Source organism: Vidua macroura, chromosome 15 (genome assembly GCF_024509145.1).
Source record: "Vidua macroura isolate BioBank_ID:100142 chromosome 15, ASM2450914v1, whole genome shotgun sequence".
NCBI lineage: Eukaryota > Metazoa > Chordata > Aves > Passeriformes > Viduidae > Vidua > Vidua macroura.
In genome coordinates, this window is record NC_071585.1 from 14,913,828 (window position 1) to 14,929,865 (window position 16,038).

Genomic DNA, 16,038 nt, shown 5'->3' on the forward strand with positions numbered 1-16,038 from the left:
TTTTTTCAGGGCTGAGGGAAAAGTATTACCATTGTCACTACACCAATATATTTTATAGAATTGCTTCAAAATATTGACTTTTCAAAATGCATCAATATTTCAGTAGCATTTTTGAGCAACATAACCTCAGCACTAATGCCAGTTTGCAGCTGAATAATGAAATAAAATCCAGATTACCAAATTATGAGTACTATTTATTTCCTGTTTATTAAAAATACTTTTAAACACATTTCATTTTTCTGAAGTTCACATTTGAAAAAAATTAGGCACCTCTATTCTGTCAAATGTTTGGACTTCAAGATGCTATGAGCAGATGAAATTATGAATCTAGCATTATTAGTGGAGGCACTGAGGTCATCCTAAGGAATCCAAACTTCACAATTTCTTTATCTTGGACTGCCCAAATATAGCAACAAAAATGTGTTAAATATATGTGGCTCTGCTTTAAAATGTGTCTGATTCTTGTTTTCACTCTCCTCTCAGCAAATGTATAATTTGTTATCTGTAGTCACAAATGTATTCCAAAATATTCTTTAAAATAAATCCAAACTGCATTTCCATGTCTGTACAACTAGGTTGAGATTGTGCTATTGTACTTAGAGGACATTCCAGTCCAGTTGAGTTATATCACCATAAGTTACATGATTGACTTTTACAGCAGAAAGAAAAGGTTGTACTCAAACAACTGTTATTGCCTCAATGGAAAAAAAAAAAAATCAATGAATGTAAAATGAACAAGAGATTTTGTCCAAGTTGCAGTTAATGCTACTGAAGAGCTATGGATATTAAAAGGTCAACAAATAAATTAGTCCAAGTGTTATGAAATGAATGATTTGGCTTATAATTGTATTGAGTGCAAATTGTTCACTGCCTATTAGACCAGGTAATTTTTAACCATGGTGCCTCAATTACTGTTCCATGAGCAATAATACAGTTGTAAGAGCCACCGCTTCGATCGGGTGACCTGGGAGACACTCCAGGACAGCTGCCTCTGCTATGATGGATCACCGAGCCTGATCTCCAAATGGTGCCAAACCTTCCCTTCCTGGGAGGGGATCTCATAAAAGAAACATTACTGCTTGATTCATTTTACCAAAATGCTTGAGTTTTCTAGCGTCAGCAGCTGGGCAGAGATTGTGAGGCTCTGTATTTCTTAGAAGAATTACGACAAGAGTCATCCTATTGCTCCCAGCACTCGCTGCTAAATGGCATCAGGATGGTTTGGAGGATGCTTTTCCTGCCACTCAGCTGGGCTGTGTTGTGAGAAATACACAGCAATCATATTTTACATCACCACGTAAACCACCACATAACACCTAAAACTAGGCCAGAAATGGAGACTCTAGGTGAGATTATAGACATTACTTCACACTTCTGCAGTGCCCTGCGTTCAGAGATCGCAAAGCACCACTTTAATGGGAGCAAATTAAATTTCACAACACACTTTCTAGGAAAACATCCTCTCTCCCCCATCTTCATCAGAGACAGCCTTGAAGTGTAGCTGTTTGCCTAAAATTACAGTGGGCTATGGTTAGAACCAAGGCAAATTTTGTAGGGTGAGGTAATATCTTTTATTAGAGACACCGATCCAGGCCAGAAAAGGTACAGTCAGCACACAGGAAGCAAGGATGGGCACCCAAAAACCTGTTTTATTCCGGTTATATCAGTCAGTCTAAGATACAACCACTCCCTATAAATCTTGATAGCCTTAAAAAGGGAAAAGGAAGCAATCTGATTTGCTTTCATGCTATGAAGCACCACCCATGGCAGCAGCTGTGTTTCCCCATTGCTCCTTGGGGCACGGTGCTCCCTGTGAGCCAGGGCTCAAAATAAGGCAATAAAGAGCTCACCAGGCTTCCCAGAGGACTGGGCCTTAAAGGATTGTAACTAGGCTGTAACTACACAGATCTGCTCCCTGCCCATATATAAAATAAACTGAAGAGGTAAATGCAAATCCTGAATTATCAAATAATCTGCACAGGAGAAACCACAGCAATAAAAGCCTAATTAGAATAGATTGTACCCCATACAACCAAATCCTGTTTATATTGTCACTCTACTATATGTTTGATAAATCACTACATTCAAACAGTCTATTGGGAGGGTGGTTTTCCATTTCATCTCTCCATTGAGCAAAAAAAGTGCCACATGACTAGAGTCTGAATTTCCATTTCACCAGCATACAGTTGAACTGAATATTATTTGGCACAATGCAGTGTACAACTGAGCCACTAAATGCCTGATTTACTAAATTATTATTAGATGAGCTCGTGCTGTTCCAAATGAAAGTGCAGTCACTGTCTCTCTTCATGGTGTGTTGAAATTGTTCTGTGTTTAAATATTCAGCATGAGGCTAATGTGAACTGATGAACTGAGACTACAAACGTTCACTTTCGATGCAGACAGGGAGACAGAGATGCAACACATCATGTGGCCTGTGGAGGTGAAGATGATTTATGTTTAAGGATGCTGCTGCCTATTTCCATTAATATAAGATATTCTTAATTAGCTTTGTGTTTGATCCAGGGGTTTGGAAATGTAGCTAGAAGCTAGAAAACAGCTACAAAACTTAACATAGCTGTGTGCCTATGGAGGCATCAGAGTCCTGGTGAAGAGGAGGCATCAGAGTCTTGGTGAAGAGGAGGCATCAGAGTCCTGGTGAAGAAGTACTTGAGCCTGAATCTCTCAATAAAGTGCACGAGCTGCCTCCACAGTTTCATTCTTTGCTCTCTTTAATATTTGAGCTGTAACTTAAAAGTATCACCTGCAACTCCTACCTGAGCATCAGAAATCCTTGGTATGTAAAGGACTGACCATGTTGTGTAATTCTGTGACTTTCTGAGTGAGTGGATATGGGGGAAAAGGAAAAACAGATATTTTTAAGGAAGGTTAAAGAAAAAAAAAAAAAAAGACAAAAAAACGAACAATTTCTTTACTGCCACCTGCTGGAGTTGACAATAACCCTTTGTCCCACTGAGAGAACAAGCTCCTCGCTTGGAGGACAGTTACGGGGAGCATTTAAAATACTGTGATCCCAGACACTTACAGTAGATTAGAATTTTTTATTGGTGCTGTGTTGCCATAACAACATAAAGACAGCAGATGACTTAAGCTAAGCTTGCAAAGCAAAAGGCTGCTCATCTGGCAGTTAAAATGAATACAGTTCACTTCACAAGTTCCCCATATGGACCCTTAGTGTATGGTAATGAGGATACCATATGGTGGGAGAAAATGCACAGAGAACAATTGTGCTCCACTGGATGAGTGAAGTGAGCGGGAAGTTATGAGGAAACACAGGAGAGAGATTTGTGTGTGTGCTCTCTAACTCAAGGGTTTCTTACAGAGGGGGGTTCTCTCTCTTCTTAATCTTCTTCTTAATATATACATGCATAGAAATGACAGAGAAACATATTGCACATTTCGCAACATCATTCATCATAAACTGTCAGCTGTGTTTGTAAATCAGCTTGGTAAGATCTTAGAAATTTGTAATTCTTAAAAGGTAAAAGTGCTAAGTTTTTAGACAAAGTGCAGGAAAATTTAAGCACTTCTGACAAGTAGAAACATTAGAGGTAATCATTTTAAAAATGCTTGCATCTTCCTGCCTGCATGTTTAGCTGTAAATAATGCCGCAATGAATAAAAGCTTTAAAAAAAGGGGAGGGGAGAATGAAATGGAAAAAAATATTTTTTATTCTTTTTCCAAAAGGATAAAAAGTAATAGATTATCAGAACCATATGCATGCCAAATTCTGCTGTAAATGTACATATGCTATACAGCATGCTGTACTAACCAGATCCCAAACCTGGTAAGACAGCTTGCTAAAGGCTGCAAAGTCAATTTTGTACTACACATGCTTCATAAAAGATGAATATAAATGCATTAGTTAGACACGGTGAGCTAAATTAGAAGGTCAGGCAGGGCTGGAAGGGCTGAAATATCACACAACCAATGACTGTAATTACTCTTTTTTTAAGTCTATTAAGTGGTGTTGTTCTATCAAGGCTCAGGGGTATAGGACATGAAGTACAAGATAAAGTAATGTGTATTTATTACTCCCATGGGATCAATTTACTAGATATTTTCAGCTCCATGGAGCAAAATACACAAATGCAGCCTTTGTTACTTTCTTCAAACTGTGGCTTTTTTCTTCAAAACCTGCTCCTTGAAGGGACTGTGTTTACCTGTTTGGTGTCTTCCTGTCATCCCCAGTTAATTGTTGTATTTAAAACCAATAAGGTTGAGGATACAGGAACAGAGAAATGTGGGCATCCCTCCTACAGGATGCTCAAACAAGTGGTTGGAATCGCTCAGATGGAATGTGCAGACTAGAAAATCCAATCCCAGGCATGATTTTTACCCCAAGGCAAAGCAGAGAGCGGGAGCGGAGAACGGCACAGAGCTCCTTGTCATCATGTTAGCCCTGATCTATTAAAAGTTTTGTCATAGATTCTAAATTACACCATCTGCTCTAATCATTTGCTGAGTAAATGCTGACCCAGTTATAAAGAAAGCTCAGTGAAATGTGTGTGCACACTGTTGACCTTCAGAAAGGAAAGGGCTCCTTGCCAGCCCTGTGAGCTGGCTCTGCCCTTCAGCGAGCGGTGCCTCTGTCCCTTTGCTCTCTCCTTTCAGGCTCTGCGTATTCCCAGACACCCCTCTGACACCCACCACCCCATAAGGGTGACACTTGTACAGCTACCTCGCCATCTCAGAAGCCTTGATGCTCTCTTGTTGAATATTTTCTACAGGATAAACAAAATATCAGACCCCCTAAACAAGCTCCTCAACCAAGTGCTCAACTTGTTAGGAAACTTAAAAAACCCCAAGCTGTTGGTACTGGATTCAACCTTAACTCTGGTCTCACATTCCTGTAAATTTTACAGTAGAATGTAGAGCCCTCCAAGCACATCTCATGACCTCCTTGATGTACACATGAACTCCAATAGCTCCTCTTTACATGCCCCCCGTTCCTGCCCACACTGAGTATAAAAGTTTTCTAACGATTCTCTTGTTACACTGGATGGGAAAAAAAAAAAAAAATGTTTTCTTAGCTGAAAATTACTAACGTTGGTTAAAATACAGTATATGTTGAGTTAGTAGATGGCAGTCCTTTCTGGAATTTCCATTGGGTCTGTCTGAAGCAGCAAATTGAGCTGCATTGTCTTCATTGCTATTTTAACCTCTGCTAGCAAGCCTGGGCCAACCACCCACGTTTAGAGACAACCTTTATTTGCAATATAAACAATACCCATGTCACGATGGATAAAGGGCAGATCTGTGGGATTTCATGTGGAAAAAGACAACTGCTTTTGCCAGCCTCTGATTCCTAATAACCACATGTCTTTTATTAGCGTCCTAAACGAGGAGGTGGGCTATGTCTTGGGGGGGTTTAATGACTGACCAGAGAAAAGGAGCTGAAGGGAAGGAAGATTCTGGTTACCTGTGCTCTCAGCTCAGCAGGGAGTCCCCTGTGCACTAGAGAGAGAAGCTCCACTTTCATCTACATGAAGAGAAACCAGAAGTAAAGGTCCCTTTCAGGAGGGGTAAGGGGTCTCCTAGAGAGCACTGAAGGAACAGACTGGGAGAGAGAGGACGTCAGATCACAGAGGGGGTTGGTGCAATGACTCGCTTCTCAAACACAGAGTGAACAATCTTCTGCCTAATCTAAATACAAGTGATGAGTTGTAGGAGTGGTGAAAATGGCAAATAAAATCTAGGAAATTGCATATAAAGAGGAATCGTTGTTATTAAATCATTTAGGATGGATGTGTTTCAAATCTAGCTCACAGCTGAAGCTGTTTTACAGCTCTAGCTGTGGAGTTTTAACAAAATTGCAGAATTGCAACGTGTCTGCCAGGGATTTATTTTAAGGATTGCAGGGTAGTTACATGAATGAACCTTAATAGACTCAACATGTTGTTGTGATCTGAACTCTTCAGTGATCTCCGCTGCAGTTTATGTGCACAGGAACCAACAACACGAGTGCGTTTGTGTGCACGTGTGTGACCACTGCAGATGGAAATGGGGCACACACACGTGCAGGGCTGTCCCCAGCTCCACACAGGCTCCCTACAGACTGCTCCTGCAGGACAATGACAGCATTTCTCAACCTTAGCATCACAGTGCCCCTTTCCTCTTATCCCCAGAGATCTCTTGTTTCCTCTGATCTGCCTCCTGTCTGTATTAGAAAGGAAAGACTACACTGCCCAGCACACTCCTGGTACTTGATCTCACTCCAAGCTTTGGGTGCTAATCCCACCACCTCTTGTCTCTCCTCCTGGTGCCTGTGGGTGTGGGGGTGTCTCTACAGACATGCACATCTCCTTCCACTGGCTGCCTTCCCTGACCTGCTCTGGACAAGAAGAGAACAGGATTCTGGTTCAAACTGGCTCCATAGCTCAGCTGCCAACATCCGCTCCCTCTCTTTTCTCCAGAAACTATATATTGCATTTCTACTTTAAGCACATCAGCTGTCAATCTAGCAGTCCAAAGACCCTCATTTCCAGGTGCTCCCATTCTCCTCACTGTGGGAGGGCATTCTCTATGGGAATTTGCCTGTTGAAGCACTGGGAAGGGGAAATTATTTTTAAAAATTTGTCTTTTTTTTTTTCTGTGCCTACTTCCAGCAGATAGTTGGAACATTTAAAAAAAATCATCCTGAGCATAAATACTGAGCACTTTTGAAAATACTGTCTCTAAACTTGTGGAGATCAAACTTCTCCAACAGCCTCAATGGTTTTAGAAATGCTGTTAACCCCTCAGCTCTGGAGGGCAGAGCATGTGCTAACACTCACTTGATGCCCTCAACAATTCTCCTTGACTGAAGGGATAAGTTGTAGAGCAGAATGCTCTTGATTCTCCATGGGAAGGGCAGCATGCCCTTATGAACACAAAAATTATTATCACATCACTTCTACTTCTGGAAAGATCTCTAATTCATCAGTAATGTTTCAAAGGAATAATGGCCACAAACCCTAGCAGCAATTAAAGAAATATTATTTGTTTTGTTTATTTAATGCAAAGGCACAAGCTTTTTCATGAAGAGAAAATGATGATGTGCTGTCAGGACAAAGGGGGAAATGGAAGGAAGGATTCTGAGAGCTCTGAGCTCTGCTCTCCTCTCTGCTGTTCCTCTGGAACATTTGCCCTTTCTGCCCGTGGTTCCACTGTGGGAGCCATATGGCTTCCAACACTCCTCTAAGTAGCCACTGAGAATTGTCTGCAGTGGAATAGTGCCAAAGCCCTTCCTGGTTTAATGACATGGGGAAGAGCACTGTGCAGTGCTCACCAGCACAGGGGCTCACACGTCCTTGATGCTGATCCTGGAGCCAGCAAGTGATGCTGGGAATTGAACCATCAGTGCCTCAAACACAGAAGTCGACATGTGCCAACCCCTGCTGCATTCAGCCTCTGTGCGTGGCATATTAATGAGACTTGAACTTGAGGTCCAACCTTCAAGCTTGCACAGAAGGAATTATCCTAAGACAAAAAAAAAAAAGTCCTCTCTTCATCCTGTTTCCCTCTAAACTTGCACAGTGTTACCAGTTTCTTTGCTGAGTTTGTCCAACCCTTAAGAAGTGACCCTTTTTTTTAGACCATCACATCTTACCTCTGCAGACATAAACACAATTTCCTTTGATTTAAAGATTTGAAAAATTAGTTTAGAAGGTACTCCAAAGAAATACATGAAGCCAAGAGGGTAGAAGAGGGGACAGATGACTCAGTGCTAACCCTCACTCTCATACCTCATCCATAAATACCTGATAAATTTCAGAGTTAGGATATGGAGCTAGGAGAAGCTTTCTTCTGCCTGCAGGATTGTGTGGTACCAGTCTCAGACCAAATGGGAAAGAGGAGGGTGCTCATCCTGGAGGCTGCATTCCCACATTCCCACACCAGCACAAAGGGGCATTGCTGGGGACCCCCTCAGTGCCAAAGAGGAGCCTAATTCCTGTTCCACCACAACCCCTGGCCACATAACTCAATTTGGAATTTCCCAGTTTTATTTTACTTTAATTTTCTGATTTAAATAAAACCTATGGCCATCTACTAGCCAGCTGGAATATTGGGTTTAGGGAAGTTTTGCAGCAATTCTTTTGGGCCTTGCAAATGCCTGGTGCATAGTGAAGGCTGGCTTCTTCTTTTCTGAGAAACTATTTTTCTCCAGAAACATATTTGGCAGCAGAGACAGGATAGAGGTGGGAAAAAAAAGCCCCTACAGAAGGATGCTCTCTTTCTTTGGAAAGGGTTGCACCTCTGGAATGAAACTTGACAAGCCATGAAAGCTCTGTCCTGCTGCAAGCCTGTCCAAATGTTAGGGAAAGGGACAGCTTGCAGAGGCTGAACAGAGCCAATGGTAAATGTAACTCTCCAGGACAGCATGTTTTTCTGTTGGGAAGAGGGAAGGACAACACATCAGCAACCCCAAAACCACAGCCTGCAGCCTTCCTAGGCAAAGATAAAAGACAGAACAAGCCTGCAAAAAAAGTCACATACTGACTTTTATTTCTTTCAAGGAATTAAACAAATTAAGTTCCAGTGTTCAGGAAATCTTCTCACCTTTCAAATGCTTCAGAAATTCAACTAATCAAAGCCCACAACAATCCCTGATGAAAGCTTGTGGACAGCTCAGGGAGCTACAGAAGAAAGGTCACAAGTATTGCCCAGTCACAAAGGCTATACTGGATGTATATTAACTGAACAATTCATTTGTCTGTGTCTCAGGCCTGCAAATTCACATTTTATTTTCCACAGGGAGTGTTCTGACTCCCCACCTCAGTAACAGCAGATAAAACATGTGGTGGCAGCTGGCCTCAGACAGAGACTCCAGATCATCACCATTGCTCAGAGCTCCTGTGGACACCAGCAACACTTAAATCCCCCACCTCTTACTGCAGTATACCACAAAAGTCACTGCAAATTCTTGCAAGATAGTAAAACCAGATCTGAGTACAATCCCATGTTTTCCCAGTACAAGAAACCTATCTGAAAAATGCTGTCTTTCCCCCAGCTTTTACTTGGCAGAAATCAACAAAAAAACCTCACTAATTTTCATGGGAACAAACATCACTTCAGTACACAATGCTCTAATTAAATCAACAATCCTGAAATAAAACAGTATATAATCATTGTATTACATACTGCAATGGAGTCGCATCCAATTAATTTGATTTTATCAATGGTAAAGTTCTCAAAATTATGCTGGCAAAGTGCTACTGATATCAAAACCAAAAAGCATCATTATTCCATGAAAACACTGCTCAGGTCCCAAAATGGTAACCAAAAAATATGTTCATTGTTACGTATTTTAGAACATAGAGAAAGATTTGTGCTTAAGAAAGGCATGAGCTGTTTGAGTTGGCTATGACTGAGAAGATAACAGAATTCTCCTAAAGCTCCAGTTGCTGATTGGGCTTTCTTGGCCTTGCCTCTGTTTCAGCTTATCTGGGTTGGGTACCAAACCAGGACCATCACATTTACAGAGCCTTGCACTTTCAGACAAAAGCATGCAGTGACCATCTTTACCATATTTAACAGAACAATAAACTTTGTGCTGACCTTTGGCAAGCGTTCGGGGTCACCGGGGTGCCGGGGGATAACCTTCTGTAACCTTTGGAAACCATAGTCAATGGTGGGTTCGTTCAGAGCTGAAACAACAACAAACAACAGCGTGAGGTGACAAAGGCAGAGCAGGGGGCTCAGGTGACAATGGCCAAAGCACGGTGGGACCACGGCAGGACCACGGCAAAACCCCCTTTGAACTCAGAACTGACTCAAGTCTTGGTCCAAACACTTCCTGAGATGGTCCTTTGACTTCCATCCAAACCTTCCCACTTCAGCTCCTCCAGCAAAGCTGCTGGAAGATTTGGGGATGTTGCATCCATCTTCCAAACAGGAAACAATTATTGTCTCTGAAAGGCACAATGAAATCAGTTTGATAAATACTTTACACCCCATGTTTCATGTTGGGTTTTTCATATTATGAGGAAGGTGATTGGAAGGCAAAAGTAGTTCCTATTCCAGTGCCTTTCTTGTTACAAATTTCATTATACATTTAATATGCTCCATGTGCAATGTTCACAAATAATTTTGTTGTGAAATACAGGCAATTGTCTTGGTAGAGGTTTTAATTTTTACTCACTGACACTGACTTCAGCAGCTTACACTCCAATCAGCACTAAACTCATCCAGGAGACTTAATAATTAAAAAAAAAAAATACATCAATGTTTTTAGTTCATCTTTCCCTAGTCTTTGTCCCATAACATAGAGGTGAGAAATGGTGAAAGTGGAACACTTTAATCTTCATGAAAATGCTGGTCTGTCTGCATTAATGGAAGCTCTGATTGTGTCAAGCCTTTAAGCACATGCTTATCTGTAAGCACATACTTAAACCCATTTGCTTGCAGCAAAGCAAATTTGAGCATATTATGTTTTTTATATGATTGCCTATAATTTCAGGGGACTGCACAGAATGACCTTCTAGCTATATTTCCAGTCATATGATCACTTTAAAACTCAGATGTTAGTGAGATTTCAACATGTGCTTAGAATTTCCCAAGTGCTTTGGTGAACTGGAACAGTCAAGTATTCTCGAGCATCTCTAAACAACAGCACATCTTGACTCTCCCATACCAATAGAGATGTGGAAATATTCCACAACAATTTGTTCGAATTTTTTGAGTTAAATGGAAAAAATATCAATTTAAACGTGGATTTTTGTATTTTCAGCCTTTTTTTTTTTTTTGTGGAGAAAAAAAAATCTATATTTTTTTAAAATTTTTGAGTCACTTTAAAGTTTTTCTTCTCTTGTCTTAGCTTATTAATAGTAAAAAAAAAATTCTTGCACAAAGTCTTACTACTTTATAAGTATATCATATACCTTCATGAGGATTTTATTATGAACTTTTTTATGTGGCTAGAATGACATTATTTGAACACTGCAAAAAGATTTAGCATTAAACTCCATCTCCCAGCCTCAACACCACATAACCTGTCCATATTTCCATGTTTTAAGTGAACATTTTTCCATACTCCTCAAGATCTTCATGTTATCATGAAACAGTATCTAATCCCTGGCTTGTTTGTAATTAATTGGCATTCCATAACAAGCCCACAAAAAAAAATCCCTTTAAATTACTGTTACTTTCAAACCACATTTCTACAGCAGATTGTCCAGCTGGCAAGCAAAGGGTCAAATTTTCATCCCCTCCTGGACCTTTGGCACATCCCATCTGAGGCAGAGGAAGGCGATGCTGAGGGATGCAGACCTACCCCACATGGTGAAACACAAACGTGTGGCTGATGGGACTGCCTGGAGAGGCACATGGTCCAGCAGGACCTCAGCATTCCTCTAACACCAGAAAGGAACCTTCTGACCACATCCTGAAATTAATCTTGCAGTATTATGGTAACACCACACTAGAAATCCTTCTGGATTTTACATTCTGAGCTTTTTACTACCTTGGAGGTCATGACATCCCTCCAGTCTCCTTGTTTGTTTGGGGTTTTTTCAGGTATTTCCTTTCATCAGGAATATCTGAATGTGATCTTTTATTTCTATCCAGGTCATTATATGGAAGGAGTGAGCATAAGGCTTTTCCCTTGCTTGGGCCCCTTTTGATTTTGGGATGGTTGGGCCTTTTTTTCCTACATTTCCTTTCACACCCTGGCCCACGCTGACCCCTCTGCTGTGAAGTTTTGCAGAAAATATCACAGTTCCTTGGTTTGGAGCCCTCTGGTTTCCTTACCTCTGAGTTTACTTATAAAACTACTTAATTTTAAATATTTTTTAAATAAATTAATTGACTGCTATTTATATTTACTATAAAAAAAATAGTTGTTTTCTGAGAAGATTAAAAGACCCCAAAACCCTACAGTTTAAATTTACACTTCTTTTGCAAATACATTCAAAGATTTTAGTGTGGTTCTGCCAAATGGGTTTCTCCTCTAATTCAGTCTAGTTTATGGCCATTTTCCCTTTAGATCCTTTGGGAAAGTAGTTGCTAAATTCTGCAATATTATAAATGGAGGCCAGTTCTGAAATCCCCCCAGAGTTAGCAGTCATTTTCTCATATCTTCCTACACGTTCAACACATTTGAAATCCACAGAGTATTTCCTCTGAGTATTTTCTGAACTAAATGGCCAAAAAAAAATGTTAATTTTATGGTCCAATCTCAGAAGGCATCAAGCATACTGTGAGAGATAGTGAAAACTTTCTGCTTCAAACAGCTTCAGCTTTACTTTAGTGGTGGGGAGAGGCTGCACACAGCAATCTGCAGGATTGGGTCCTAAACTGCTATTGTTAAATACCACTCATTATTCTATAACCCTTCAACCTTTCAATCTTACATAAAATTAAAAAAAAAAAAATAAAAGAAAAGAAAAAAGAAGGGGAAAAAAAAAAGGGATCTTTAGCTGCCTGGACATCTGACAACAGATTGGACAATTGCAGCCCTCCATTCCTTGTTCATTTACAACCCAAATCCAAATGTAATTAATCATCTCTCAATGAAAGAGATCTGTTCACATATCTATCCCCACCCTCAGCATTAAACCAGACCAGTTGTGTGTCAGGAGGTGGAAAAACTCCAAAAAAAGGGAATATTCTCATCTCTAAGCACTGCAGAAGAGCTGCTACAAGGTCAGACAGCACCTCCCTGCAAGGCTTTCCTCTGCCCCAGTACATGTGGCTGGTCTCTGCTGCTGAAATCCACCCACAATAAGGCATTTCCCAGTCCTTTAATTCAAATAACAGTTTTCTTTCTATGATTGGAAAAAAAAAAAAAAAAGAATCAATCAGAAATACAAACTCTCTATTTGTGTTCTTGACATCCCTACATTAAAAACAAGCTAACACATATGGTACTTAAAATGCATTCCCATTACCTGATATTTTAAAAGTACCATTGAAAGTACTACTAACTTTAAAAAACTGTACTAAATTCAAATAGGTCCCAGGGCTAATGGAAGCAATTTGTATACCAACCCAAACTGACTGGCCCACTTTTCAAAATACAGGTATGATAATCTTGTGGTTTTAAAAGGACATTTAAATTGAAAGACTGTGAATTTAGTACATAATTATACCAATAGAACCCTTTAACTTGTCAACTTGTAAATCTAAAAGGCTATCAATCATTTCTAAAGAGGAAATAAACCTTAAAATTCTTTGATTGACAGTGCTTATTTTTTATGTGAAAAAAAAAAAAAAGGAGTAAAGTGGCCAGAAATCCATTTACAAAAGTACATTGTTTTACATAGGTGAGTAAAAAGCCAATAATTACACCTCCAAAAGACATATAAATCAAGGTAAGTACTTTTCCCTCACTTACATATTTTAAGTTGCAGTAAACTTCAGGTAACTTTTTATTAAAATACTTTTCCAAATGCAAAGCTTATTGAAGCCATTAATAGAGTAGCATTTTCATTTAAGCTAATATAATCATTTTTGCAAATACAAGATTTAAGCCATTTTTCTCCTTCCAAACAATAAACTTTCAGCCTGTCTCTTGTGTGAATTAACTAAAATTACACCCAGGTGTACAAAATCTGTCTATCTATCCCAGTGTATGAGTTAAGGCACAATATTTATTATTCTTACCATTTTATGAATTACTTCTTAAACCCTTGAGGAAGAACTTTCTTTCAAATTAGACTCTTACAGAATAAGCCATGAAGCTCTTTATGCAGCAAGTCTAAAGCCATAACTCATAAAATCTAAGGCTTTTAATCATGAAAATGCACTATGTCTGTAGAAATAGGGATGTGTACATTATAGTCATCTTTTCAAAGTCCATGTTATGTTTTCAACAAAAATGCTGTTCATGCCTCTGAGAAAAAAATGTTTCCATCATAACCATAATTTCAAATTCTGCACAAATAATTTTAATAACCACATGCAGATAATCCACCATCTTTAAAAGTCTTTTTTTTTAACTAGTCAGTGGAGGGCTTTTTTTAATATTTCATATAATGAATTCCTACTGTGTCAATAAAGCTTTGGTTGTTAATTGAATGACTGTCTGATGTATCTGAGAGAGGAATTTGTTTCTCTGGCCATGCTGCCAACTCCCAGCAGAATGATCGACACTTAATATCAGCAATTAAAAGGACCTGTTCAAATATCATATGGAATTCGTAGCTTGGGGTAGTGTAGGAGAGCCCTTCACCAAGGAAAACTCATTCAGCAAATGCAGAGAGTAATTGAATTAGACACATTTTAACATTATTATTCAAAGAAAAATAAACACACACTACATAGAAGCATTATGGAAATATTTCAGAATGTAAAACATATCCAGTTAATTTGTTTCCCATGCATTCATGGTTTCATTTACTCCTTTTATTTTTCAGTCCTTGTTTCTTTTTCATTCCATTTGACCCAAAACCGATGAGAAAGCAGCACTTAGACCTATGAACTTCCCATATGCTTTTCCAGTGGAAAAGGCTGCAAGGAGAGGGAAGGGACACTGAAGGCTCAAATAACCCAAAAAAAAAAAAGGCTGAAGGGTATGAAGACATTTGCCTCAGGCCCACAGGTCTGACCGTCCCTGTCTCAGAGGAGAAATCTGGCCTTGATTTATTTTAAGTGAAACACTCGGGGAAAGGCTGAACGTGGGAATTAAATACCCCAGAGTGTCTGCTCCTGTGGAGCGCCAGGAAGTCGCTGAGCAGTGGAATGGAAGAAGATGCTTTAGACTCTTCCTCTGTCTCTTCACAAATTTATTTTGTAAATTTGGCTCTACAACACAATTAGACAGCTGATGACAGGTCCTGAATTGCAGTGTCAAAGAGGTGGTGGGGCTTTGGGGTCTACCCAGTTGTTTTGGGGTTTTTTTCCTGTCCACTGAGAGAAATTGTCAGAATGTAAATAGAAGGTGACTCTGTGACCAAAACACAAAAAGTTTTGTGTCTCGACACCTCACAGCCACAAACGAATTCTGCTGCAAGCCCCTGAGCCTAACAAAATAAAACATTGACTGCAGAAGATGGGAATAGGACAGGACAGACCATAATAATGTCAAACTCCAGGTACTAAAATGCCTTGCTAAGACCCTGCAGTACAGCAGTGCTAGTGGATGGTGCTATACAGCAACATTTTGACACCAAACCCAACCAGTCTTATGCACAGTGGCCTCTTTCTGCCTGCTCTGCAAAGACAGTGACAAAAACCCACTTCAAAACCCCATCACCAAAGGAGAAAAAGTCTGTTCAGCAAACCTCCCTGCAAAGACTTTTCCTTTGCTAATTAAAGCTCCTTAAATGAAAACATGCAAGCATTTGAGCTATTGGTTGTTGTTGTTGTGAATTTGTCTTGCTTTTTCTAAAGTTTTCTTTCCACTGACTTTCCCTGGAGTGTTTATTCCCACAAGAAATGGAAAATGGAAGTGGGTGGGACAGCGAGAGCCTGCACAGAAAGGTCTGGGCTAGAAAGGCCCTTTTAGAGTTCACCCAGAATTTCCTTGGTTTTCTGGTCTTGGTATTTAAACATGCTCCTGTGCATTGAATTTTCATTTCTAAAGTCAAACTGTGACATCAGGACATTTTTTTTAAATTATAGATAGAGATATCCAAAATGTAATTCCTACATTTTCTTGCCACGTAATGCCCCAACAGACAACGAGGAAAATGCAGATCTGAGTCAAATGATAACCCAACACAGAGTTCTCCTGAGTTCCCCAGTGACTGCTCTGTACTTGAACTAAAGATGCAATAGGCCAGTGTTGGAGGCAGCTCCACCACGTTCATCAGTGTTATTATAGATATGATAGACAGTGTGATATTTTCCTCCTGAAAGCAATATTTTTTCCAGGAACTTAGAACCAGAGGAGCAATTCCCTTCTCACCCAGCTCACTCTGCAGCCAGTGGAGCTGCTGAAGATGCAAGGAATGCATGTCTTGAGTCCCATATTTTTATGGAAGTTTCAGAATGTGATTATGAGGTCTGTCTAGCAGGAATTACGTGTTGGTTTCTCCAAACTCATCAACTCTAAAAGTTCACTCATAGCAACCTGCAATCTGGCTCGGGGGAAAA

At 39.9% G+C, this 16,038-nt stretch overlaps 1 protein-coding gene across 4 annotated transcripts in view; it reads right to left on the reverse strand.

The window, feature by feature from the left end:
- The window catches only part of EBF1 (EBF transcription factor 1), a 266,020-nt gene that overhangs the window by 18,466 nt on the left and 231,516 nt on the right, over nucleotides 1-16,038 (reverse strand). For all 4 annotated transcript variants that reach the window (XM_053991340.1, XM_053991337.1, XM_053991339.1 and 1 more), the window contains exon 11: nucleotides 9,562-9,650. In XM_053991340.1, coding sequence (XP_053847315.1) covers nucleotides 9,562-9,650 — 89 coding nt within the window. The remainder of the gene's footprint in view (nucleotides 1-9,561; nucleotides 9,651-16,038) is intronic.